General features: G+C 36.9%; 1 protein-coding gene across 5 annotated transcripts in view; it reads left to right on the top strand.

The window, feature by feature from the left end:
• The window catches only part of ASXL2 (ASXL transcriptional regulator 2), a 106,056-nt gene extending 82,856 nt beyond the window's left edge, over positions 1 to 23,200 (top strand). For all 5 annotated transcript variants that reach the window (XM_039887632.1, XM_039887633.1, XM_039887636.1 and 2 more), the window contains 5 exons: positions 392 to 555; positions 4,121 to 4,217; positions 6,640 to 6,745; positions 8,600 to 9,317; positions 12,605 to 23,200. In XM_039887632.1, the coding sequence (XP_039743566.1) occupies positions 392 to 555; positions 4,121 to 4,217; positions 6,640 to 6,745; positions 8,600 to 9,317; positions 12,605 to 15,082 (3,563 nt within the window). In that variant the 3' untranslated portion in view covers positions 15,083 to 23,200. The remainder of the gene's footprint in view (positions 1 to 391; positions 556 to 4,120; positions 4,218 to 6,639; positions 6,746 to 8,599; positions 9,318 to 12,604) is intronic.
• Positions 23,201 to 27,417: the final 4,217 nt, after the last annotated feature.

The following is a 27,417-nucleotide window of genomic DNA, read 5'->3' on the forward strand; positions in this document are numbered from 1 at the left end:
TGATTTCTATATAGATTTGAATTTTTCTTTTTTCTTTTTTGTCAAATTTTGTGTATGTCTCATTTATCGTAAACTTCCTCAATTCTGTTCGGGAAATAATCAAGTCTCAAACATAAAATGCACTTTTAGTCTGTCAAAAGGTTCACTTTTACAAACCTTATTCTATTTTTGTAGAGAAGATGTTATATTTGTTTATCCTTCATGAATGAGCAAAACTTGCTTTGTTCGTCATAGAATAAATTTCTAAGAACCTTAAGTGTTACCTTCTTCACAGTGTGATATTTAAAGTACTTAAAACTGTGGGGTTTTTTGTACTGCAGAGCAAGCTGTAGTTTAGATTGAAACAGGAATGTGAAAGAGGCCTAAATGATTCTTTTTCATATTTTTGTAGGACAAATGAAAAGGACTAAATGTGCTGAAATTGATGTTGAGACACCAGACTCCATTCTGGTCAATACAAATCTTCGAGCACTGATCAACAAACACACCTTTTCAGTCCTTCCTGGAGATTGCCAACAGCGACTGCTTTTACTGCTTCCAGAGGTGGATCGACAGGTGTGTGATTTCAAGCATAAGCAGTTTTATAATCCTCCTGAAGGTTTCTCCCCTTTAGAACTTCTTATGACTTTTTAAATAGCTTTTTATGTGTACCTGTAAAGAAGTGGTATCAAAGGTGCTAAACAAGAAATAAGAATATTTTTATGGAAGTGCTCTTAATAAGTTGGCCCTGTAAGGCTTATAAAGAAAAAAAAAAAACTCTTGTCAGAATATCAAGATTATGGAATAAAATTTGTCTAGCTATCAGATGTAGGCATCCATAGAATGCAGTTCAGGAGGAAGAGCTATCTTGTTTAAGACATTAAACAGGGGTTTTTGAATGGATTTTTTGAAGTGTTTTAGAATGTTAATTATTCTCATTCTTTTGTTAAATTTTTCTAAAACCAATATTTTTTTCTTGCATAATAAATAATTTAAAAGCCCAATATAAGATACCCTTTTTTGTTTTTTAAAGTACCTAGAAGAAATACTAAAGGTTTGTGAAATACCTAGGCAGAGGTCAGAGAGATTTAGCTTGGTCAGGAGTAAGGTAAAGGTCTGAGACTTTGGTTTTCATCAAGGAAAGAGTGACTAGCAAGTACTCCCACTTCTGATCTTCCGATTCCTCCTCTGCAAAAGGAAAATAGGACTATTATGATTTTCTAAGATTTATTCAGTTCTGAGATTTTTTTTTAATTCATTACTATTTCCAAAAATCTACTGTTTTAAGTAATCTGACATAGCTCTCCCTTTCTAATCATAAAAGCTAGATGAGAGAGAGCTATCTTTCCTAGTTTACAGTAAGAGAGCTAGATATATTCCCTGGTTTATAGTGAGAAATTAATGGAGAGTAAGTAAACTACACAAGTCACAATAGCTAATTGACTGTAAAATCAAAACCAAATCTTTCTAATCCTGAAAATCATCTTTCTATTTGACCATATCGACATCAGTTTCATAGTGCTGTGAATCAGCACATGTGAAAGCAGGTCAGACTCCATTTCCAGGGAGTCCAAATAAGTCAGGTCCACTACCAGCGGTAAGGCAAAGAAGTAAAATGGATCATTCCCAGCTACTGCTTTCTCCACATTATCACTTCTAGAGAAATTATAACATGCCCAGTTCTTGTTTAGAGCACGTTAGGAGATTGACGTTTTGGCAGAGTTATTAGAGAACTTCTCATTAGAGATTGCTCTCATCTTTTTGAAGACTTGGCTTATTAGGTTGGGAACGATAATATAGGACCTAACGAGGGTCTGTGAGTAGTTAAGTAGTGCAGGTTCCTCAGAACTGTCTTTTGACTAATGGCCCTTATCTCTCAGAAGGATTGCCACATATAATTTTAGAATTCAAAGGGACCTTAAGAGTTATCTGTTCAACTTGCTGTAGAGTGCAATCCTGTGTGGTAGTCTTAGTAGGAGGTCACTGCCTCTTTCAGTTATTATGGTGGGAACATAAAGTAAACTGATAAATATTGTATTTGTGTGTAGAGTATGGAGTTCAAATTAAATGAAATACAACTTCACTGTCGGACAAAATTTGGAGTGTTTATAAAGAATTCTGGTTATTACTAGGATGAAATATTGGAAAGAATAATTCAGTGTATGAAGTGCCCAAAAGTGAAAAGTAGAAAAACAGTATTTAGACCAGAGAAAAGAATAAGGGGAATGGAGTGGGTTAAAACACCTTCTTTGGACAGATTTGAAGGTCTATCATATGAAGAGGGCAACTTCTTTGTTTCTCCAGAAAGCAGATTTGGAGTTACAAAACATTTTTTTAAGATAGTTGAGGCTATTAAACCGTGGAATGGATTGACTTGTGATGGAGTATCTTGCTCATCAATGGAATATTCAAGCAAATGTTAGATGACCTCTTCTCATAGGGAAACCTGTTACTCCTCTGATAATTCTCTATAGTACAACGAAGTAAGGTCCTCAGGCTGTTTTCAGCCCACTGCTTGAATTTTTTTTTTCCCCCTCTTTTTGATTCCCCTCCCCCCACCACTACTTCCTCCCCTGACCTACGGATAGTGCCAGGTGCCGAAGGTGCCGAATGGTGTCATCTCCACTTAAGAACTAGATCTCTGAAGGCAGGGCGTCTCCTCCCACGCGCTCGCAGTGTGCACCCGGGGCCTGGCGCACCCGGGGTATGGTCCATGGCTCCACCTGGGGCGCGAACCCAGGACCTTCTGTGTGTAAAGCAGATGTGCTAACCACTACACTATGGAACCCCCCTCCCCACCCCCACAATTGCCTGATTTTGTAAACAAGGTTTTATTGGTACACAGCACTCCTAACTAGTTTATATACTGTCTTTAGCTTCTTTCATGCTACAGTAACCAAGTTAAGAACTTGCAACAGAAGCCATGTAGCATGCAAAGCCTAAAATATTTGCAGTCTATGTCTTTACAGACAATGTCTACCAGTTTCTCCTCTAGAGACAGGGAGAAGTAATGTTGGCTCAGATAGATTTACAAAGTAAAGTGGTTGACAAAAGAGTTCCTCAGTCCCGAGGATATCAAGTAGTTACCTAAATTTTTTAATTGCTTTTAAATTGGGATTCAACTTTATTTTCTGCTGGATAGATAGCCAGTTGTTCCAGCCCTACATAAGTTTGAAATAGCATCTTTGTCATATATTCTATTTACTTATATGTGGTATGTATTTATAGGTGCAATTAAAATCAGTTTTTCTCTCAGTTTTTAAATTTTTTTCCATATGAACATTCAGATCATTTTATTAATAAAAAAACTTCATAGAGATTCTGATAGGAATATAGATACTAAATTTGGGAACAACGGCAATTTCATTAAGTGTTTTCATCCAGGTTTTTTTAGATCTTGTGTTTTATGTTCTTAAATAAGATTTTGCGGTTTTAAACCAAGACAGGAAATTCAAAATCTAATACAAAGAAGATTCTTAAAACTTTTCAGCCAGACAACATGACGTCACAAATCAAGTCAATGGACAGATTGGGTGAAATATTTTTCTCATTTTTCAAAACATAAAACATGTTACTATGAATATTTTTTACATAAAACATGTTACTATGAAAGGAGTCTCACAAATTGAGAATAAAAACAAGCAGCTTCATAGACAAGTGAGCAAATGATAGAGATTTGCATTTCACAGATAGTAAATCTGAATATTCAGTAAACATTCAAAAAGATGCATAAAACTCTAGTAGTCAGGATATAGGGTATTTTTTACCATTTCCAACCCACTAATTAGATTGGCAAAAATTAAATAGCACATTCACATCTGTTCGCAAGATAAAAGGTGTTTTGATCTATTTCTAGTAGAAATGTGAATTGTTTTAGCCTTTTTAGAAAATACCTAGTTACACACAAATATTTTTTTGTTCTTGGAACCTGTCCAATGGTTATAAAAGTACTACTATATTATCCTTACCAGAATGCTATTACATTATAAAATAGAGGTCCATAATAAGCAGCATGGTATGAAATAATCATGTTTCTATAAAATTAAATGCATATATACATTCCTTTTTAAAAAGAAAGGAAGTCATATTCCACATGATACATTTGGCTTTTAAGCTTTCCTTGGCTTATTCGTTGACCCAGGTTGGTCCAGATGGTCTGATGAAGTTAAATGGCTCAGCCCTTAACAATGAGTTCTTCACTTCAGCGGCCCAAGGCTGGAAGGAAAGACTCTCAGAAGGTAAGTGTTCTGCCTTATATGTATGAGGGCATATTGGCACCTCTGTGCCTCAATGGGTCTTTGAATAATTTTGGAAGGCAAAGGACAGGATGTTGCCTACCTATCCTGTATGAAACACATTACAAGACTTTTAGACTTTTATTCCTCTTTTCCTAATCAGATTTGGCTCCAGACGGTCCAACAATATGTTTATTTAGGGATTTCAGGTCACCTGAGAAACTAAGAAATAAATGTTTAGGCCCTATTCCTAAAGATTCTGATTTAGTAATTCTAGGTTAATGCTTAGGGATTGAAATTTTAATAAGCTCCCTAATAAGCAGAGTATAGAATTAGAGTTATTTTATGGTGCTATGAATTACGGTTTGGTAAGCAGTAATAGAACCTCTTTATTACTGCCCAACCTCAATAAAACTAACAGTAAAAAGAATCACTAAGAACTTTTTTAAAAAACAGCTTTATTGAGAAATGTTTCATATACTATAAAATTTACCCATTTGAAGTATAAGTTCAGTGGCAGTCAGAGTGTTTTAATAAATGTAGATTATGACCGAGAATTGCCAACTGTGGTCACTGGTTTGCCATAATTCTGATCTACCAAATTTACTGAGGGTAAATTATAAAGTATAAAAAATGATTGATTGCATTTGCATAGTATGTAGTATCAGTCACTATTTTCAGTTCTTAACCCTGACTGCTCATTTTAACACCTGCGGTGTTTTTAGAAATGCTGACGTCCAGGTTCCACTCTCAGTGAATTTGATTTAATTGATCTAGGATGGTGCCCGGGCTTCAATGTTTTGTTTCTTTAAGTTCTCTCAAGTGATTCTAATACATTAAGTGATTCTAATAATGCAGTCATTATTAAAACTACTGGCTGTATTATTTTTATTTCACATCTTTCATTTGTGATTTGGTACACATTGAATAAAGACTAGCACTTGAAAAGTCACACGAAGTTTTGCCAAAGAATAGCTTAAAACAAGTGTGAGAAGCTTTAAAATAAATTTATGAGAAGAGGATTAGGAAGGTTATTTGTTGGTTACTTTTTGTCAGATCATTGACAAATTTAATTGACTAGCTAACTTATATCGTTGAGTTTTCCCTTCCTATTTTTCTTTTTAGAATGAATTCTGTATGGAAGGGTTCTCTTTGGTCCCTGATTACTTTAGTCCTTTCTCTTTCTTAAAGATTTTCTTGAGCAGAGACCCCTTTTTTCCTGAAAGAATTGAGATCACGTAAGGATTTTAAAATACACCTGTTACCAGTATCTTTTTTGAAGAACAATTTGGTAAAGAATTTATGTCCTCCAACCCTCCAATTTTTAAAAGTAGGTATTATCAACAAGGACATCTTGATTTTTATCAGTTACTTTTTTTGCCTATTAGCAGTCAGTGCTGTACCTATAGTCATGTGATTACATTTTTATAAGCAGCAGAAATTTTGAACACTACACATGCGAACAGAGTTCAGTACTTTTTATTCCTCATTCTGTTATGCACAGTAGACTCAACAAAAAAGCAGAAACTCTGAATTGGATTTTGACAGCCAAATTCTTTTCCTCCTTGTATGCCAGGACTGTCCTCTAAAACTTTGCCTTTCCCTCTTCTTACTCCCAGGAGGTCTTAATTCAAGTCTGCCGTTTCCACCTCTATTTCCTGGGGACCTGGGTATTAGAGCATTAAAGGGAGCAGTCTTTCTGGGCTACAGGTTTGAAGATAGCATACCAAGCACATTGACTGTTCTCTGCTGATGGAGTGGGAGGGGCTGAGGTGGTTGGTAGTATATGCAAATAAATGGCATATTCAGAGTAGCTGGGTCTTTGGCATGTTAAGTGCCTTGATGCTAGGGCACTAGCCTGGTCCAGTTTCTGGAACAATTAGAAAACTGACAACTCCAAAATAACTCCCTGCCTTTTTACTGGAACCTCAAATGCCTTTAATCTGGGCCTCAGCTGTTCATTATGCATAAATATGTTCAGTTAGACATAAAAGGCCTAAAACACAGGTTGCTTTAGAGAAACAGAACTTTAAAATAATAAAATACCCCATAGCATTATTTACTGAAAGCTCATGAGTATTTTTCCAGTGGAAAGCAATTACAGATTCAAGAATAGTGATGAAATAAATCTGTAGGGAATATGATGTTTGGAGCAAGAAGCAGATAGTACAAGGAAAGCCCAGAGAAGAGACCCAGTTGACCTCAGCTGCATTCTGAAAACTACATGGAGTGGTGTGCAAGTATTTTTATTCCACCTAATGGCACTTCGGTACTCCCTTACAGGGAAGAATTTGGGGAAATTTCTGTTGCTTTCATAGAATTGTATTCTGACTCCTTCATGAGTCTTTCAAGATTTACAAATAATTAAAAGTTGCAAACAGCATATTTCTATTGAATATCCTTGTTGTTGTTGTTGTCGTTATAGGTGAGTTTACACCTGAGATGCAAGTGAGAATTCGTCAAGAGATTGAGAAGGAGAAAAAAGTAGAGCCATGGAAAGAACAATTCTTTGAAAGCTACTATGGTCAGAGGTAATGTCAAGATAGGCGCTATAAACCAGATGTTAATTTCTGCATGTCATGTGGTGCTTCATCTTAGCGTCTTTCCAGAAAATTGAGTCTTCAGCTTCTATTTTTTCACCAGTTCTTTTTTACTGAGAATTTTTTTTTTTTTTTTTTTTGAATCTCAGGTGCAATGGAATTGGATCATTCATAATTTTCACCTCCTAAAAGCATATTACTGTTGTGGGTGGGATGATTTCTTTAAAAAAAAAAAAAAAGATTTTGTTATCTTGCATTAGAGTCCCTTTCTGTGAATAGATTAGCTTTTCTTCTAAGTAACTTTATAAGATAAAAGAATATTGAACTTCTGTATATTTTTTATAGTAGTTAATTATCTCACAATATAACTTACCCAGAATCATTAAGGAGTCCTAGAATCCTATAACATGGACCGTTTTATCTGATACGTATTTAAACAATCTCTCCTCCATAGAAGGCACTTGGAGAAATGTATGTGGCTGAAACCAGATAATAAACCCTGTTCTCAAGGGTTTAAATCAGTTTTTTTCTAACATGAAATCTAAATGAAATCTTAATGGGCACATCTAAATAGGTAACAGTAGAACCTGTATAGCTGGAAACAGATTGAACACCCAGAGTCATATTTGTTTGTTAGTCTCCCTTCCTTCCTTCTGCATACCTAATGGCAGCCCTGAAGGAGATGCCATAACCACAACTTGAGAACTATTGACTCTCTTCTTATCTCCAAAGAGTGTTCATTGACCCCAACATGGCCATTTAAGAAGTGATTCCTATTGAGATTAAGAGTCTCATACACTGATTTGTCTATATTCTTGGTATGAAATGATGGTGTGTATACATTTAGACCATTATTACAGATATCAGGTATTCCATAAATATTGTTCATTTCCTCCTGATTAGGCATGTAGAGCACTGCAACAGTTCATGAGTCCTTCAGTTTTCAGGTCTTACTTTTTGCCAGCTTTCATAGGACTTTTTGATTACTGTCCATTTTCATCCTTAGCCATTCCATCTCAGAGGTGCAGTACTGATTATTTAAAGTCACCAAAGAGGGCTACCTTGTTTTTGCCTGTTAACCAATATTCTAAAACATTAGAAGGAGTCTCTAATGAGCCTACAGAGTAGCCTCTCTCTTAGCCAGAACACACCGTGAAAATCCCAGTTGGCCTTCACTCCCAGAATAGCTGAGATTCACTCAATCTCAGAATTTTAGAGCTATGCCACGTGAAATTTAAACACACTTTCCAAAAACTCAAGAGTTGTACTTCCTGACCTCTGGAGAACATTGACAGCCAGCTTTCCTACTATCCCTTCTGGGTCCTCTAGATTTCTCGGGCCAGCCTTTCTGCAGGTACTGCAGAGCAGAGTTGATCACAGTCCAACACCACCATCTCGGGGTACATGGGCCTTGGCCTTCTTTCACTTCCCTTGTGGGTAGTCTGTGATGCCTGTCCCTAGACTGTGTGACCCCTTTATAACAGGAAGTAATAATAATAATTGCCATTATTGAGCTTTTATTACGGGCTAGGTACTGTTCTAAGTACTTTATATGCATTAGCTTAATTATCATAGTAGCACTGTGAAGTGATTAACTTCAATGTACAGTTGAAGAAATTGAGGCACAGAAGGCTAGTCACTTAATATCACATGGATAGTGTATATAGAGCCGGAATTTGAATCTGGCTCCTAAACCTTCACTAATAATGATAATGGTAAAGATAATAGATGAAGAATACCTATTGTCAAGTTCTTCTAGGCATTGCCATATACATTATCTCTCATAATGCCTTCAATAACATGGGCCATTTCTCATCTATAATATTTGTTCCTTCCACCTTTTAGTTCTGGCCTGAGCCTTGAGGATTCAAAGAAATTGACAGCTTCACCCAGTGATCCCAAAGTAAAGAAAACCCCAGCTGAGCAACCAAAATCCATGCTTCCTTCAGAGGTCTCTCTTGTTAGTATAGTCCCAGTAATTCCCCAGTTAGAGTCTAAAGAAGAAATAGTACATATGCCATCACCAGTCAGAAAAGAAGAGCACGAAAGCCAAGATAACATGCAGCCAAACTCCAAATCCACAGAGCCCTTACTTTCCTCAACTAGCGATACAAATGAGCTTAGCAGCGTTCTTCCCATCAAGTGCCCAAAGGATGAGGATGTCTTAGAGCAGAAGCCAGTTGCCTCTGCTGAACAGGAGTCTGAGAAAGAGAATCATCGCACTACAGCTTCTAATCATAACAAAAATGAAAGCCAAGAAGCTTTAGTTACATCTCCAAGCAAACCCAAGAGTCCTGGAGTGGAAAAATCGATAACGAAGCCCACAGTAGAAGCAGGTCCACAGGAGACCGCTGTGAAAGAGCCTCCGTCAACTCTGGTTGATCACAGCCCAGAAAGCCTCAAGAGGAAGTCTTCTCTCACCCAAGAAGAGGTTTCTATGAGCTGGGAGAAAAGGCCGCGTGTCACTGAGAATCGGCAGCACCAGCAGCCATTTCAAGTCTCGCCACAGCCCTTTCTCAATAGAGGGGACAGAATCCAGGTGCAAAAAGTACCACCTCTCAAGGTAAGAGAATGGAAAGAACTGAAAAAGAGAGATGGTCTGAACACTAAGTTTCTGGTCATATGTACCAAATTTCAAATAATTTGTGTTATTTCTTAATGCAGAAGCAGTTTCATATATATTCAATATGCTTGTAACTGTGATCTTATGTTAACAAAATTATGAATAGCCATTTAGAACTGCATTCCTACAGATCTTCGTTGATGTTTGAATAGGTAAGTTACCTGGATATCTAATGGAAACCACCTCCACCCACCACCCTGCTGTCTGTCTACTCTTCTCTCTTAAGGCAGTTATGGAAATTCTTTTGTCTCATGTGACCAAAAAAGAAGTATAATGATAAACATGAGGAGGCCATTGGTATGATCAAGAGGTCATATCTTTGCACCAAAAGCCATGCTATTTAAGTGTACCTTGGCCCGTTTCTTACTGCCATAACTGATCTGATGTTACTTCCTGTGAGTCTAGAGCTACCTTTTTAGTTCCATCCTTTTAAAGGAAATGTCTGTGGCTACCATGAGTCACCACTGATTACTTGAAGGACATTGGTAAGATGTAGTAGCCTTGCTAAGTTCTACTGCTTAGATTATGCCCTTAATTTCCATTTTAACTTTATATTGCTACATGTCAAGTCTTTTAAATTTTTATAGCTGTGTCTCTAAGTATATAAAGACTGCATCAAACCAGTAGTAAGCCCTTGAAAACCCAAACACATTTTTACTTCTAAAGGTTTATTAATACTTGGGGGCTGTGCTTAAATCAGTTTGTGGTCTGTTTATTCATTTAATAAGTAGTATTTATTTATTGATATGTTTTATTAATAGTATTTATTAATACTGTTGTGTCTTCTGTGAGCCCAGGCGCTGGGTATTACTCATTTACATTAGGATATAAGTAGAAAAATAAGCCAAATAGAACTACTTTTTTCCCTTTTTTATTTAACTTAGATGAACCAGTTAGTTCTATCAGGAAATACCCCTAGGAAAGATCATTTACTTGTACCTGACCCATTTGCACACCATGTGACTCCTCTCTTGTTTTGCTTCTTATTACTAATAGTATGATGTTGTTCATTACTTTTTATTTCTTATGGTTTCAGCACCAAGGAATCTCTTTTTTCTAATTTTTCAATACTTTTATCCCATTAACATACACTGTCATGCTTTACCAAAGATTCTGATTTATATGACAATCTTTTTTACTATTCTTATAAAAATATTAGAAATCTTTCTTTTAATGAATGTCATTCACAACTTATCTCCAGACCCAAGAGCTGTATTACAGTTTAGGTTTTACTTTGTATAAATGACAGATGTGTGCCATTGGGTAAGATCTATCATTTCTGTTTTCTCAGCTATAAAGAACTGAATTACATATTCACTTTGCTTTCTCCTCATCCAGTGAGGCTCGACACTAAAATCTTAACTTCACGGTGACCAAATTAATATTATTTAACCTTTTTCCTATTACTTGTTCCTCATTCTCCCCCAAAAGACTTTCTACCAGAGGTTGCTTTAGTTAACTCTTTTACCTTAGACCCTATCTCAAATCTCACTTTCTTAGACAAAGCTTAAATTAGTTTGTAACAGAACAAAACCTTTTAAACAAAATTTAAGTCGAAAAACAAAAATTGACTTTTATTAAATACGTTATAACGTATTTTTCCATCTCTTTCCCTCTCTGCCTCCCCATCTATATATGTTTGTGTGTGTGTGTATGCCCACATTATGTTATAGATGTATAACATAATATATATGTTAGATATGTATGTAAGATATATGTGTGTGTGTGTGTGTGTGTGTGTATATATATATATATAGGCGGGGAGGCAGAGAGGGAAAGAGATGGAAAACTCCAATACACATTGTATATTTTCCATTCAGTATATATTTAAAGAGAAAATCTTAATTCTTCTGCTATACAGGGTAGGTCTTCTCGATAAGTTAAACTGTTATCAGTGCCTAGACAACTTTGAGTAGTATGTGCTTAAAAAAAAGTATAATGTCTCATTTATTCCACATAAACAGATAAAAGGGCTGTTTACATAGATAACTGGAACTTATCTTAAAATGAGTATTAAAACTTTTGATTTTAACTACTTTTAATGATTGTCCTTATTTCATCAACATGTTATTAATGATTTTCAGTTGTTATGATGGGTATCATTTATTGTGCTAGGTGTATTGTTACACTCAAGATTATTCTTGAGATTGTCCCCCAAATAGCTGTGCTTTTACTTTCTTATATTTAATTTTCTAGTTTTATCTGTTTGTTCCTGCATTAGTGACTTTATTATTCTTAATTTAAGGACTTCCAGAAAAATGACGTGCATTTTCTTAGAGCTCAGTGGCTTGATTTTTCTTTTTTTAATTAAATGCCCTACAACATCTATAACAGTTATTTATTTGCTTCTTTAAACTCTACCAGCTTAACTAGACTCTTAATGCATTCTTAAATTCCAGTAGCTCAGGTTGTTTTGAACAGAAGTCAGATTCCTTTCAGATATGGTATTTTATGACCTGAAAATCAGTGGTTTCAAACCTGATACTGCATCTGAATCTCACAAGAATCTTTTTAGAAAAGCATTTTTTTTCCCCCTAGTGGTTCTAATTTATAAATTTTGGGATGGGACTCAAAGCATATATATTTTTAAAAAGCTCCACAGGTAAGTATAATGCTAACCAGGGATAAAAATGATTGTGGTAAACATTATATATATTATATAGATTCATGTGGGTGGGCAGAGTGGGGTCCACCTGTGGATCACACGCTATCCTTCCAGTGTGATCTAGAAGCTGCTGTAATTCGCGATAATTCAGCCTATATGCTTGTCTGTGTATGTGCACGTATAGAACAGAAGAGAGCAAGAATTCCCCCCTGGATCTTGTAGTAAAACTAAGAAGTAAAAGACAGTAGTCATATGCTACTCCTTTCTTTCTCTCTCTCTTCTCACATACACATTTTAAAATGCAGATACTGTAGAAAGGTCTGTATCCTATATAATAAACTCTTGTGAGTAGTTGTGACATAGAAGAGAGTTGATGTTGGAGAGAGGTTTGGGGTTTTGAGGTGAGAGTGGATGTTGAGTGGAAGAGAGTCTTTGGCACCAATAGAAGAGTTAGAAGGCACATGGAAACAAAATCATGTTGCTGTCTCTGTGGTTTGGTCTCTCAGCCAGAGACCTGCCGTCTTTGTCACCTTACTCTAAACATGTAAGTGTCAATGAGATTTTGTTATTCTTATAAATGAAAACTAAGCTCTGTTGGTTTTTTCTCCCCCACTTCTTTCAGATCCCGGTCTCCAGAATCTCCCCCATGCCGTTTCCTACATCGCAGGTCTCTCCCAGGGCTCGTTTTCCAGTCTCCATCACTAGTCCTAACAGAACAGGAGCCAGAACTCTTGCAGACATCAAAGCAAAAGCCCAGCTGGTCAAAGCACAGAGGGCAGCAGCTGCCGCTGCAGCTGCAGCCGCTGCAGCCGCCTCAGTTGGAGGGACCATTCCAGGACCTGGCCCAGGGGGTGGACAAGGTCCAGGAGAGGGTGGTGAAAGGAACACCGCTAGAGGAGGAAGTTCAGACTCAGACAGAGTCAGTGAAACTGGAAAGGGCCCCACACTGGAACTGGCAGGAACTGGAAGCAGGGGAGGTACGAGAGAGCTTTTACCCTGTGGTTCAGAGACTCAACCCCAATCTGAGACCAAGACCACAGGCCCGGCACAGCCTCATAGTGTCTCTGGAGCACAACTACAGCAAACCCCCTCAGTGCCTCCAACATCTGCCATCAGTGGAGCATGCACAAGTGTCCCATCACCAGCTCACAGTAACGCACCCCCACCAGCTTTAGGGAAACTGAATGAGAAACCGAATCCCACCAGGGCAATCGCAGTGGCCTCTCTTAGCCACCTACAGGGGCCCAGTAATTGCAGGCAGGAGAAAGTACCTTCTGCTCTGACAGGTCCTACTCTAATCTCAGGTGCCTCACCTGTTTATTTTGCGGCTGATGGCACACTTGAGCCCAAAGCTGGTTCTAGTAAGAATACACCAAACCCTTTAGTCTCAGCAGAGACAACGGCTAGGGCTACAGTGGATCTGACTTCTTCTCCTTTAACATCTTTATTAATAGCAGCCACTTTAGAAAAGCTTTCTCTACCCCAGGTCAGTGTAACTGTAGCACCTACCGGGTCAGCTACATCTTTGAGCACTTTGCCAGCAGCTCCTAGCCTTAAAACTCCAGGAACTTCTTCAAATATGAATGGACCCATTTCACGGCCAAGCTCCAGTATCCCTGCTAATAATCCTTTGGTCACTCAGCTGCTCCAGGGCAAAGATGTGCCCATGGAGCAAATTCTGCCTAAACCTCTCACCAAAGTCGAAATGAAAACTGTTCCACTGACTACAAAAGAGGAACCAGGGCCAGGAGCACCCACAGGCACCAACGTAACAGAGAACAGCACCAGAGAGGAAGTTCATGAGAGGCAGTCTCATCCAGCTGTACAGCAACTGGGTAAAACCTTGCAAAGTAAGCATCTCCCCCAGGTTCCGAGACCCCTTCCACTCTTTTCAGGTAAGGATATGAGGGACTCTAGCACTGACACACACCAACACCAAGAAGGACTGAGTAAAGCAACCCAAGATCAGATCCTTCAGACTCTCATCCAAAGGGTTCATATTCGGAGGCAGAATGTTCTCTCAATTGTGCAGCCTTCCCAGTTCAACTTTACTCACTCAGGTTTCCAGTTAGAAGATATCTCCACAAGCCAGAGGTTCATGCTGGGTTTTGCTGGTAGAAGGACATCGAAGCCTGCAATGGCAGGCCACTACTTACTTAACATTTCCACCTATGGCCGGGGTTCAGAGAGCTTTAGGAGGACCCATTCTCTAAACCCCGATGACCGGCTTTGTCTGAGTAGCCCCAGTGAGGCCTTGAAAATGGGATACACAGACTGTAAAAATGCAATAGGAGACAGTAGCAGCAGCAAAGAAGAAGATACTGATGAGGAAAGTACTGGTGATGAGCAAGAATCTGTCACGGTGAAGGAGGAGCCCCGGGCTTCCCAGAGTTCTGGCAAGTGTGAAGCAAGTTCAGGACCCCACAGTAGAGAAACCCTATCCACCAATGATTGTTTAGCTAAAAAGAATGTCAAGGCAGAGACACCAGTGCATGAGCAAACCACTTTAAGCAAGGAGAATTATCTGTTCACTAGAGGCCAAGCATTCGATGAAAAGACCCTAGCCAGAGATTTTATTCAGGCAGCACAGAAGCAAATGGCTCATGCAGTGAGAGGTAAAACAATGCATAGCAGCCCCGAGCTTTTCAGTTCTACTGCTCTTCCTCCACCTGCAGACAGTCCCACCCATCAGCCTCTCCTCCTTCCACCACTGCAAACCCCAAAGCTGTATGGAAGCCCCACTCAGATTGGGCCAAGCTACAGAGGCATGATCAATGTCTCCACCTCATCAGACATGGACCGTAACTCTGCCGTACCGGGGATGCCTGACTGTAGCCAGGTATCTAGTAACGTAGGTGATGTCATGTCCTTTTCAGTGACTGTCACTACCATCCCTGCTAGCCAAGCTATGAATCCCAGCAGCCATGGCCAGACCATTCCTGTTCAGGCCTTTCCTGAAGAGAACAGCATAGAGGACACGCCTTCAAAATGTTACTGCCGATTGAAAGCCATGATCATGTGCAAGGGGTGTGGAGCGTTCTGCCACGATGATTGCATTGGCCCCTCTAAACTGTGTGTCTCGTGCCTTGTCGTTCGGTAACGAGACTAGAAAGAACACACTGTAAAGGAAGCAGGAAGGGAAGGGTTGACGAGATTTGTTTTTTGCGTCCTTTTGGAATCACAGAAATAAACAAGTAGGTTTCAATTGTCTTAAGAGACAGCTGTTACTTAATCAGGAATACAGAGTACAGATCTTACATTTTAGAGGAAGAGCACCTTGTATAGTCTTAGTCGAGCGAGACTTTATGAAATTGTGACGTTTGCACTTACAAAATCATGTAAATATGTCACATTTTGTTTTAACATTTTTCCAAGTGTTTAGGTAATAATGTATTATTTAAATTCAGATTTATGTTCCACTTCATGTGATTCTGAGAAAAGTTAAATGCCATGCGTGACGAAAGGAAGCTTGTCTCCCTTCTGTCATTTCCTAAGAGGCTAGGAAGAGTGAAGGAATGGTCTGGAGAAGTGACCATTCATGTTGATTATGTCTTGACCATCTGACTGTAGGCTTTACCTGGATTATTCAGCCTTTGCAGAATTTGGATTCAGGATTTACTCAGTCCCTTTACTTTAGATGGAACCTTCTTAAGTTCAGATTTTTGATAAGGCATTAATTTCACAGCTAGTACTTCAAACTATGAAAGCTCTTGGTTCTTGGCTTCCATCAACCAGTACAGTTGCCAAGCACTGTGCTGGCAATCTGTGGATCCCTGCTGTTCCCTAACCCCACTCCCCTGCCCTGAAACAGTGGGTGTGGGCCTTGAAGGGTATGCTCTCCGGTGCCTTGTACTACGTAGTTTGGGGCAGGGCAACAGTTCTAGCAATAATATACAATTACTTATTCATGGGAGCTTGCAAACAGGTTTGAAATACTAATATTAAATTAAGAGAAGTGTTAGAAATGGGTGACTTGAACCATGTGTTTTGTTGGGCAAGGGGAGTAAAGGTGCAGAAACAGTTAAACTGAACGTGAACTTTGGAAAAGAATTTTAATATTAGAAACAAGATAGCCTCTTTTTTCTTCTCTCTCAACCCATTACTTTTAATGTTCTGTAGTCAGCTGTTGCTGCAGGTAGAAAAGCTCATTAATGCCACATTTGCCCATTCCGTTAAACCTGGTTCGGCCTCCCAGGCATCTAAAGAGTATGGAGTAATCTTTTCATGTGTTATTTGGAACACACATATGCACACACGTATACACGCACACAATGAAAGTCATATACTTTTCCCGATATAAAAAATATGTCCCCTCTTGGATTACTGCTGTTCGTGCACTAGAAATTTCTGATAAAAAGGGGCTTCAGTGAATATCCAAGGGAACATCTAGAAAGGAGAAAAATTACCTCCAGAGTTTTGTTGTTTTTGTTTATTCTTTTTTGTTGTGTTTTTAATCTGTATCTAGTGACTAAAGAATTTTTGAGTACATATATTTAAGGCATGGTTAAAGAACATCTACAATTTACCAAAATTTGATATTTAAAAATCGAGTGTTGTCAATGTGCACCATTTGCATATTGATTTCAAGTTTCCTGATTTCAAGTGTGTAAAGTAAAAACACTACTGTAACCTAGTCCAGTTGTAGTTGTACTTAATATTCAGGATGTGATATTTACACCATGCAGAGCAGTGTAACTTGTTAAGTCACATTCCAGATTAGGAGAAAGTAGGTAGTAATAATTTTTGCTTTGCCCCCATTCTGCTATCCTCCTCTCCACCCTCCACGTTATACACTCTTTTAACACTTCTTTCTCAGACTCCCTAAGAAACTTATTACTTCACTGTTTTTCATTTTTTGTTTCTGTTTCTTTTCTGGCCCAAGGTAAATATAAGATTAATATCTGTGTTCTAGTTTCAGCCAGGACAATTAGATGTCCTTCTAACTTGCCTTTTCTTCCAGCACACACATAGCTAAGAGATATGAAACCTGCAAGGATCCAAGGATAAAGTTGAAGTTCTCCAGCCAAGAACCAGTAGGAAACAGAAACCATGGCTCTGTTCCCAAAATTTCAGAACCTTAGATGAAAAAAGACCTGTGGCTGGGGGTTTCAGAACTGACGCCATGCTAAACATTAATTACCAATTTGAATTAATTAAAGTGATTTCTTTGCACCTTTCCCATCATAAGGAGTTTCTCCTCTATGATTCCCTTAATCTGAGGATGGACAGACTAATCAGGAAAGGAGGAAAGGCATCAGGGATTTCCGTGTCCATTTAGACAGCAAACCATATCGTGCCTCTTCATCTTGACCCAAGCTCTTGCAGATGGTCCTAAGCATTACTATTAACCAGATTTTCTTAAATAATATCCAGCTAATCAAATATTTGCATTTATGAATGCCCTTTAAACAAATTGTCAAATAGGTACACTGCCTCAATATTGTCCAGATGAGAGAATAGTTAGGTTCTCGTAGGTCAATAGGAAATTGAATACATTCTATTTATCAGTTTGTTTCAAAACAGTGGTTTCAAGTAGAAAGTTGCTCATCTTACGAGCTGAACAGAAAAAAAAAAATACAATCTGGGCCTTTTGAAAATGAAGCATTAGGAACAAGAAAATCTTTTAATTATTAGAATATGGTATTCCAGTAACCTTAAAGCAATTTTTATCGTAGGTTTTCAGAATTACTTTACTTTTCAATTCAGTCCAAAATTTTTCTAGTAAGCGCTAAGATTCTTTTTATGGTACTAAGTTGCACTATTTCCAGTGACTAGTCAGGCATTACACCTCCAGGGTGTGCCTCTCAAGCCTTCACATACCCTCCACTGCAGGTCACCTTGGGCAGGTAGCATTAACTATATCATCTCAGTCTCACAAATATGCTAAGTTGTCTAGCAGAGAAGGCTTCCTGAATGTTAAATCTTAAAGAATTTTGATTAAAATTCTCCATCCTATTAAGTAGAAAATAAAGCCAAATAACCTGGAGGTGTTTGCTCTACTTTTATTCCTTCAGCCCTGTGCTCAGGATACCGAAGCTATCTGTGGTATCCCATGTCACATTTTAAAGGATAAAATCTGACAGATGTGAAATTTGTCTTGGGGTAGGGGAAGCATACTTGCATGGTAGGCTGGGAAGGCACACAGATGGATATGTTTCAGGAATTATCTCACATTTAAATAAATAACCAAAGGCAGACCTCATTGCCTTCTAGGTGAAGGTATAAATTCCTACATATTAGTGACCTGACAGTCACCATCCTAATTGCTTAGTATTGCCTTTCTCTGCCTTAGAGTCTTTAAAAACACTCTTGGGTGAAATGATTTGTTATAATAATGTTGGGGGGGTGGGGCTTGTCTCTGGTCAGTACACTGCTATTTATTTCTGCAACTTATTATCTATGAGCAGTGCCAGGGTGGTTTTCTCTGACCTATTGGTTTCACTTCACAGCAATGAGGGAAAGTCTCCCCGTTGCTTTACAACGATGTGCTAAGTAAAAAACTTGGCCGAGGGTAGTTTTCAGCTCAATTTATAGAATAGTCCAAAGAGACTGAGAAACATGATAATGGGCAGGGATATTTCCTACCATGTTTCAATACCTACATAACTATTGAAAGAAAACAGTAGGTAAAACATTTCCTAAAGTTGGAAGTAAGATCTTCATAGATTCTTGGTGACTTTATTTTTTTTAATGCTTTACATTTGATACAGCTATTAAAGATCAATTTTAAAATACCTTTCCAGTAATATATTTTAAGTAATATATATTTTAATATCTATGTAAAAAGTGACAGTGAAAGACTGAATTTCTCACATATGGTATGTTTGATGTAGGACCTCACCGTTAAGGCACAAATGATTTCAGAGGAAGTTACTCTAAAGACACTTAGGTTATTTCCAAAAAAATGCAATAAGGGGAATGGTTTTGGAGTTTTTGATTTTAAAAGAAAATTGACTTATTTACTGCAAGCTATTTTTTTTCTTTCTGGCTGTTAAGGTTTGTACAGACTGGTTTGGTAAATGCTAAACTTTTGTGTCTTTTGCCTTTTTAAAGGAATTGTTAACATTGGAATTGAGGGTATGTACAGAGAAGTTGGTGTCGACACCATTTAAAAAGTCATATTTTTTCACAAATATAGAAAAATCATTTTACATAAGAATTTTAAGTATTTGCAATAAATATATGTATATAGATTGTATGTATTCATATATTCTTATTTTTCATTTTATTAAGTAAAAGATAATTAAAGTGAAAATAAAAACTTTGGAGTTTTTGGTGAATCTTGAGGTCTGACATACATCTGAGAGTGGCGTGGGTAAGGGCCCTCAGTTTGTTGCCTTATATTACTAAGATTACCACAGATTGTACAGAAGGGAGTAAAATGAGTACTTTGGTGATAAATCAGGGTAACATATTTCTTTGAGAACTCTAGTAAAATATTAAATTCTCTTAATCTGTGCGACTCTGTTTTTACCTTTGAACTGTTTTATCTCTTCACCACCTGATGTCACTGGGAAAGTAAAACAAAGCAAAACAAAAAAAACTTTTTTTTTTTTAATATGCCCATTGTTTGCTTCTAAAACAAAGAATGGTAAGAAAATATGTCAAGGGGAAAATATGTTTTTCTTTCTCCACAGTGGTTAATAATTCATTAGCAAACATTCACTACCAGTGCCTTCCAGGCCAGGGCTATGTGAAGAAATCATCTCATGAAGGTAATAGGACGCTTTTTTCCTGTTTTCCAGTTTTTCTCTGAGAAATGAGTTTCAAAGCCAGTTTTGTTTTTTTTTTAATGTCCCTGATCTGGAGCGGTAGAAGAGCTAGGTGAACTTGGATCTTGATCTCCCTAGTGTCTAGAAGGGCATTTGTGAAAATGAGAAAAGTTAGTAGACGTTAATTGTCCATAGTCTTTTACCTAGAGATAATCTGGAATCCTGATGTCCTAGAACGTAATTTTGTGGTTGTAAATACTTGTTTTTAGGATATGCTTGAGGAAGCAAAATGATACCTAGATAGTCTTTGGAAATAAAGGTATACAGCCCATTCTTTAAAAAAGAATAATATATAGATTTATAGATGACCTGAAAGAAAATAAGGTCAAAATTTCAAAAATGTATCTTAATGACCCATGAAACTGACTTTTTATTGTAGTTCACTAGTTCTCTCCCAAATTGCTCAGCTGTGGTGGTTCTCACTGATAAAAATAGCATATTTTGAAATTAATAAGGATAGATGGAATACTTTTTAAAAGACAGCCTTACTATTTTCAAAGACATTTCAAACATCGAGTTGCCCAAAGACGTCGGAGATAGGTTAGCCATCCAAAAGAACAGAACTCTAAATCTTTACTGAAAATATACTATTTCTGAAGGAAATTCTTAAGTCTCAGGGAACATCTGCATTCTCATAATTCCCATGAAAGGAATGAAGGTGAAATATTTAAATGTATGTGAAGCATTCCATGGACCATTTACAGTAGACCTCCTCTACCCCTTCCTGGTACATATTTATCTAAGTTGGCTGCCTACCTCACTGGAAGAAAAATTTATATTCAGATAATGACACAGGAGCCTAAAGGTACGGTTGGTTGGTCTGCAGTTGTGTGAGAAAGCAATGTACCAGAACACAGCTTCACCCGAGTCCCCAATTTTATTGACATCACAGTCTTAGAAATCTGTGTCCTTTGTTTTTGACACTACTTGACAACAAGTGGTCTTCAGAAATCAGATTTTGCATAATGTTTCTAGCTGTTTTTGTGTACAAATCATGTTATTTACTAATTCAAATATTCAAACACCTACGTGCTAAGCACTGCACTAAAGCCCTGGCTATGCACAGATAAACAGAAGCAGCCATGCAAACTGAATGGTCTTGCTAACCATACAGCATGTGTCTAGGTCAGGGCTCAATGAGGAATACGTGCTACACATTTACCAACATGTGTTGGAAGTTTAAGTGTAAATGAGTTATAGATGTGTTTGAGGCACTGAACTAAACTGTGACAAACCACGAAGAAAGAAGAAAGGCATTGCCCTTAGATGAAACAACAATGTGGAAGTGAGGAGCCATGTTAATAAGATTTACCGCTGTTGAGAACTATCATTGGAAGATTCAGGGTTTTTAAAAGAAATTTCAAGAAATCTCTTAATATTATCTAAATTGAGAGAATCTGGCCAAAAGCAATCCCTTTGCATTATGTCTGGTCAGTATATCAGTAAAGATGCTTTATCTTAGGTTCAACTAATTCCTTCAAATAATAACCCAAAAGAAGCTAAAAAGAAAAAAAAACATATCTTTATCTGGTGGTCTAGTGGGAAGGAAGTATATCACTGAAGAGGTTGCATCCGTTTTTTTCCTCCATAATGGATAAAATTAGTGGTTTTTTCTAATATAGTGGCTTTTTTCTGTAAGTCACAGAACTTAAAAGAGTCTTCAGCAGAACCCCCTAGCCTTTTTTAGTGGCCTAAATTCTCATTCTTTAAGACTTTCTGGTAGAAGTTTTTAAAAGCATAAATCATTGTATTTTGTCAGTGCTTATTCTTGAATTTCCTTTGTCATTTATCTCCATCCTGGATGACTGGATTTGCAACTTGAATTCTGTATGCCAAAAATGCCCATATTCACCTTTCAAAGAAGTGTTAGGTATATTCCAGTATGTAACTCAGTCTCAACTCTGTCCAGGAAGTAGGAGGATGGGTAATCCTATATTTTCCTAATACTCGGTGACCTTAAATGGCAGATTGGATTTCTTTCATGAGGACTATATAAACTAAGGGATCTCTATACCGCCATGTAGCTCAGTCTTAACATACAAGGAGAATCTCCTAGCGAGATTTTCTTTAACAGGAAGGACAGATTGAACCTGGAAGAGAGCTGGAGATGGTCATTGACTAGATATTGGGTTCTCCTGAAGAGTAACTTCGAACTCATTTTAACTGGTTCTTCAAACTCAGAAGAAGCTAGGATATTAACAGATGATTTTCATCTTGACTGCAAAAACAAGAGAATGCCTAGGGGAGAAGAAAGGTAAACCCAAAATTGGATTTAAGATAGATTTAAGAAAACTTGGGATTATTCTCTTTAAAGATTTTGGGTTCCAATAACAATGTCGAATTGTCATGAGTGGAACATGGAATTTGATTTGAGACATTTTGTGGACTAAGTAATGGTTTTCTATTGAATTGTAGTGTCAGCTTTAGCTGCTGATCACGATTTAGGGTTGTGCACTTGTGTACATTAAGATACGCAGATGTTGGCTCATAAACACTTTAACTTCAGTCAACACTTCATTTTATTAACTTTAATCATGGGCCCTCTTTTTAAGTATTTCAAACTAACCCCCCCCCCCAAAAAAAGCAATGCAATGAATGCTATCAAAATATCTGAAGATATTTTAGAACTGTTATTTTACACACAGCCTATGTTCTTCCTATGGAAAGTGTGATACATCAAATTCTACATTTCTTGGGTCAGTTCTTTTCAAAAACCAGTGTCTAATGTTGTCAGGTACCTAGAGCTTGGAAATGATGGAGTTGGACTTTGACCCTAAGTCAGCAATTCTTTCCAGTTTAGATTTTCCGGCAATAGCAATTTGGAGCATTCAGTAGTGATCCCAGCTGAACATTTATGTAATCACTGCATAAGCTTTAGATTAAGGAACCTCTTCCAGAGTCTCAAATTTGATTTACTTTGTGTTGCATAAGGCTCCTGAGCTGGGAAGGATTTGATAATTTGTTCTCTGATGATAAACTACTGATCGAAGGACACGTTTGTTCTTAAGAGAATCCATGAAATGTCTGGAGTCCCTGATAGATCTAGAGTACATGACAAATGAAACTCTAGAACTTAAAAACTTTCCTCTTAGCCGTAAGCGCTACGACCTATTATTTCAAAAACCATCTTAATTATGTGACTCATTGCATCACACTGTAAGACTTTCACCAGCACCAAGAGAAATCAGAATGGAATGAATGACCTTATATTGGTCTTGTTCACTCTAAAATCTTTGTGCACATAGGCCTTAGCACTTTGACAGGTAAAACTCTGCCTTTTAGCTCCCTCTCAATATTGTCTTTATTCCTCTCACTTTTAGACTTTTCCTTTAATTGGTTGTATAAAACGACTTTCTTCAGAATTGAATGTATAATAATGTCTCTGCACATGGACAAACTGTATTTTAGTGACTCATTTTATGTTGAATAAAGGCATACAGTTTTAATCTAGCGACTATGCCTTTTCTTTTTGAAAGAAACCATACACCATGTTGAATAACTTAACTATTTGTTGCACCTTCCCCTGTTCCTGATGGCACAATTGTCCCTGGGTTCTGGCTAAATTTGGGCACTACAGAGAGTGCCGGTCTCTCATGCAACACTTGAAGACAATTAAAAGAACTCAATGTGAGACAGAGTGTGTGTATTTAAAAATAAAAAGCCATTCTACAAAGCTACAGTAATCAAAACTGTGTGGTAATGGCATAAACAGATAATATAGACCAACAGAACAGAAGAAAGCCCAGAAATAAACCCTTGCATATAAGGTCATGATTTTTGACAAGGGTGCCAAGACTAGTCAATGGAGAAAGGGGAGTCTTTTCAATAAATGTTGGGAAAACTTGATATCCGCATGAAAGAGAATGAAATCGAACCCGTATCCTACACCATGTACAAAAATTAACTCAAATGGATCAAAGGCCTAAACATCAAGAGCTAAAATTATAAAAACTCAGAAGAAAACAGGAAAGCTTCATAATTCAATTTGACGATGTTTTCTTGAACATGATGCCAAAAGTATAGAAGAAAAAAATAGGTAAATTGGATTTCATTAAGAATTAAAGGATATCAACGGTGAAAAGGCAAACCTACACCTACAGAATGGGAGAAAATATTTGCAAGTGTATCTCAGGAGAAATCAATATTCAGAATGTATAAGGAACTTTTAGAATTCAACAACGAAAGTAAAAATGAGTAAAGAACCTGAATAGGCTTTTCTCCAAAGATAAACAGATGGCCAACAAGCACATGAAAAGATGCTCAGTATCATTAATCACCAGGGAAACTCAAATCAAAACCCACAATGAGATGCAACTTCACACCCATTAAAATAGCTGTTATTAAGAAACAAGAAAACAACGGTATTGGCCAGGATGTAGAGAAATTGGAAACCCTGTACACTGCTGGTGGAAATGTACATATCTCTATATCTTTGCACCAATGCCACATTATCTTAATTATTGTGGCTTTATAAATCTTTTAAAACCAGGTAGTGTTAGTCCACCAACTTTGTTCTTCATTTTCAAAATTGGATAGGCTATAATTCATTTGATTTCCACATGAATTATAGAATCAGTGGTCAGTTTCTATAAGAACAGGATTTTAATTGGGATTGTGTTTAAGATATATATCAATTGGGATAGAATTGAGATCTTAGTATTTGCCATTAATCTACCTTTCCATTTATTTACATATTCTTTAATTTCCTCAGCATTGCCTTGTAGGTTTCAGCGAATAGATCTAACCCCATCTTTTGTCAGATTTAACCTACTTTAAAAAAAATAAATGATGCTGTAAGTGACGATTTAAAAATTTTTAAATTCATTCAGTTTCTGAGTGTTAATCGATGGACATAACCATTTAATTTATATTTTTATACTGATTTTGCTAAACACACTTGCAAAACTCACTAGTTTCAGTGGCTTCTTTGGGTTTTCTATATAGATGACAGTGTTATTTCCAAAGACAGAAGGTTTTATTGTGGATAACTTTTTTTTTTCACCTGCACTGTCTAGAACTCTAGTACATTGTTGAATAGAAGTGGTGAGAGTGGACATCTTTGTTTCTGATTGTGCAGAGAAAGCATTTAGTATTTCATTTTAAGTGTGATGTTAGCTAAAGGTTTTTCCTAGATGCCTTCATCAGGCTGAAGTAGCTCCCTACTATTACCCACTGAGAGTTGTTGTTTTAAATTAGGAATGAATGTTAAACTTTTGTCAACTACCTTTTTTCATGTATTGATTTGACATGATTTTTCTTTATGTCGATTGACCTCAAAATATTAAACCAGCCTTCGATGCTTTGATTTTCTTTACTGGTTTTCTGTTTTCTATTTCATTGATTTCCACTCTGATACTTATTACTATGTTTCACTTCTTTTGCGTATTTTGGGTTTAATTTGTTCTTCTTTGCCTAATATCTTAATATGGAGGCCAATGTCATAATACGTTTTATTCTTTTCAAATATAAGTTTTTAGTACCATAAAATTCCCCCTAAGTACTAGTTTGGTAGAATCCCAGCAATTCTGATATGTTATTTCATTTCATTTCAATTTCAATTTTGATTTCTTTTGACCCATGTGCAATTTAGAGGTGTGTTATCTAGTTTCCAAATATTTGAAGACTTTTCAGATATCTTCCTCTTATAGATTTCTATTTTAATTCCATTGTAGTCAGAGAACATACTCTGTGCGACTTGAATCCTTCTAAATGTATTAAGATGTGTTATATGGCCCCATGATATTTTATGTGCTTTTGAAAAGAAAAACATGTATTCTGCTGCTGTTGAGGTAATGTAGCATAAATATCAATTAGGTCAACTTAGTGGATAAAGTTGTTTATGTTGTCCATATTTTTACTGATTTTTCTGTCTACATGCTCTATGAATCATTGAGAGAATACTGAAATCTTCAACTACAAAGATAGATTTTCTCTCTCCTTGCAATTGTATCAGTTTTTGATTCATGAATTATTTTTAGACTTTTTAGAGCAGTTTTAGGTTCATAACAAAATTGAAGGGAAAGTACAGAGAGTTAACATATACCCCCCGCCTCCACATATTCTCAACCTTCCCCACTATCAACATCCCACCCAGAGTGGAATATTTGTTAAAAATCAATGAATCTACACTGACACATCATTATCACCTAAAATGTATAGTTTACATTAGTGTCGTACTTTCTATGGGTTATAACAAATGTATCATGACATGTATTCACCATTATGGTATCATAAAGGTGATTTCACTGTCCTAAAAATCCTCTGTGACCGACACATTCATCCCTTTCTCCCCACCCTAACAACAGAAAGTTGTCTCCATAGTTTTGCCTTTTCCAGAATGTCTGGAGGTTGAAATCATATAGTATATAGACTTTTCAGATTGGCTTTTTTTCAGTAATGTGCTTTTAAGTGTCCTCATGTCTTTTCACGGCTTGATAGCCCATTTCTTTAGCACTGAATGATATTCTATCATCTGGTTATACCACAGCTTATTTTATCTATTTACCTATTGAAGGACGTCTTGGTTGCTTCCAAGTTTTGGAAATAATGACTAAAACTGCAATAAACATCAGTGTGCAGGTTTTTGTGTGGACATAAGTTTTCAACTCATTTGGATAGAGCAAGGAGTGTGATTGCTAGGTTGTATGGTAGGAGTATGTTTGTTTTGTAGAATCTGTCAAATTGTCTTCCAAAGTGGCTGTATCATTTTACATTCCCATTAGCAATGAATGTGACTTCCTGCTGCTCCACAACTTGGCCTGCATTTGGTAGTTTTAGTGTGTTTGGATTTTGGCCATTCTAATAGGTTTTTAGTGGTATTTCACTCTTTTAATTTGCATTTCCCTAATGATAGAGGATGTTGAGCATTCATATGTTAATTTGCCATCTGTAAATGGTAAGGTGACTAGTAAGTTCTTGGCCCATTTTTTAATCAGGTGTTCATTTTCTTATTGTTGAAGTAAGTGTTCTTTGTATATTTTGGATAACAATCCTTTATCAGATATATCTTTTGTAAATATTTTCTTCCAGTTTGTGGCTTGTCTTATTATCTTGACAGCGTCTTTCACAGAACGGATTTTTAAAATTTTAATGAAGTCCATTTAATCAATTATTTCTTTCATAGATTATGCCTTTGGTGTTTGTGTCTAAAAAGTCATCGTCATATCCAGAGTCATCTAGATTTTCTCCTGATATTTTATAGGAATTTTATCATTTTGTATTTTACACTTAGGCCTATGATTCATTTTGAATCTTGATACCTGAGTACCTGTCATTTTAGGATGTGTGACAAAATGGGGACTTTACATCTAAAACACTTCTGCATATGGAAGTACACTACTTATTTAGAGAAAAAGCATTTGTGTACTTATTTGAGTGATGAACTGAACTAGCTACTTTTTCGTGTGTATTTAAGAAATAGGTGAAGGTCAAAAGCTTAAAAGAAAAGAGGAAAACCATTTAAGAGTACAACTGACAGACAAACTATGGTTATTTAGATTTGGGAATTTTCTTGAAAATGAACAAGGTGAACCTGTTACTTTAGAAAAAATTGACAGTATTAACAGTTATAAAATTTGAGCTTTTAAGTGAAAGAATTTTGAAATAGGTGAATCTGCCACCACAAGCTTAACAGCTTCCCAATCCTTAAAGATTTCTGAAAAAT

The sequence above is a fragment of the Pteropus medius genome, unplaced genomic scaffold, assembly GCF_902729225.1.
Source record: "Pteropus medius unplaced genomic scaffold, Ma_sr-lr_union100, whole genome shotgun sequence".
Classification (NCBI taxonomy): Eukaryota; Metazoa; Chordata; class Mammalia; order Chiroptera; family Pteropodidae; genus Pteropus; species Pteropus medius.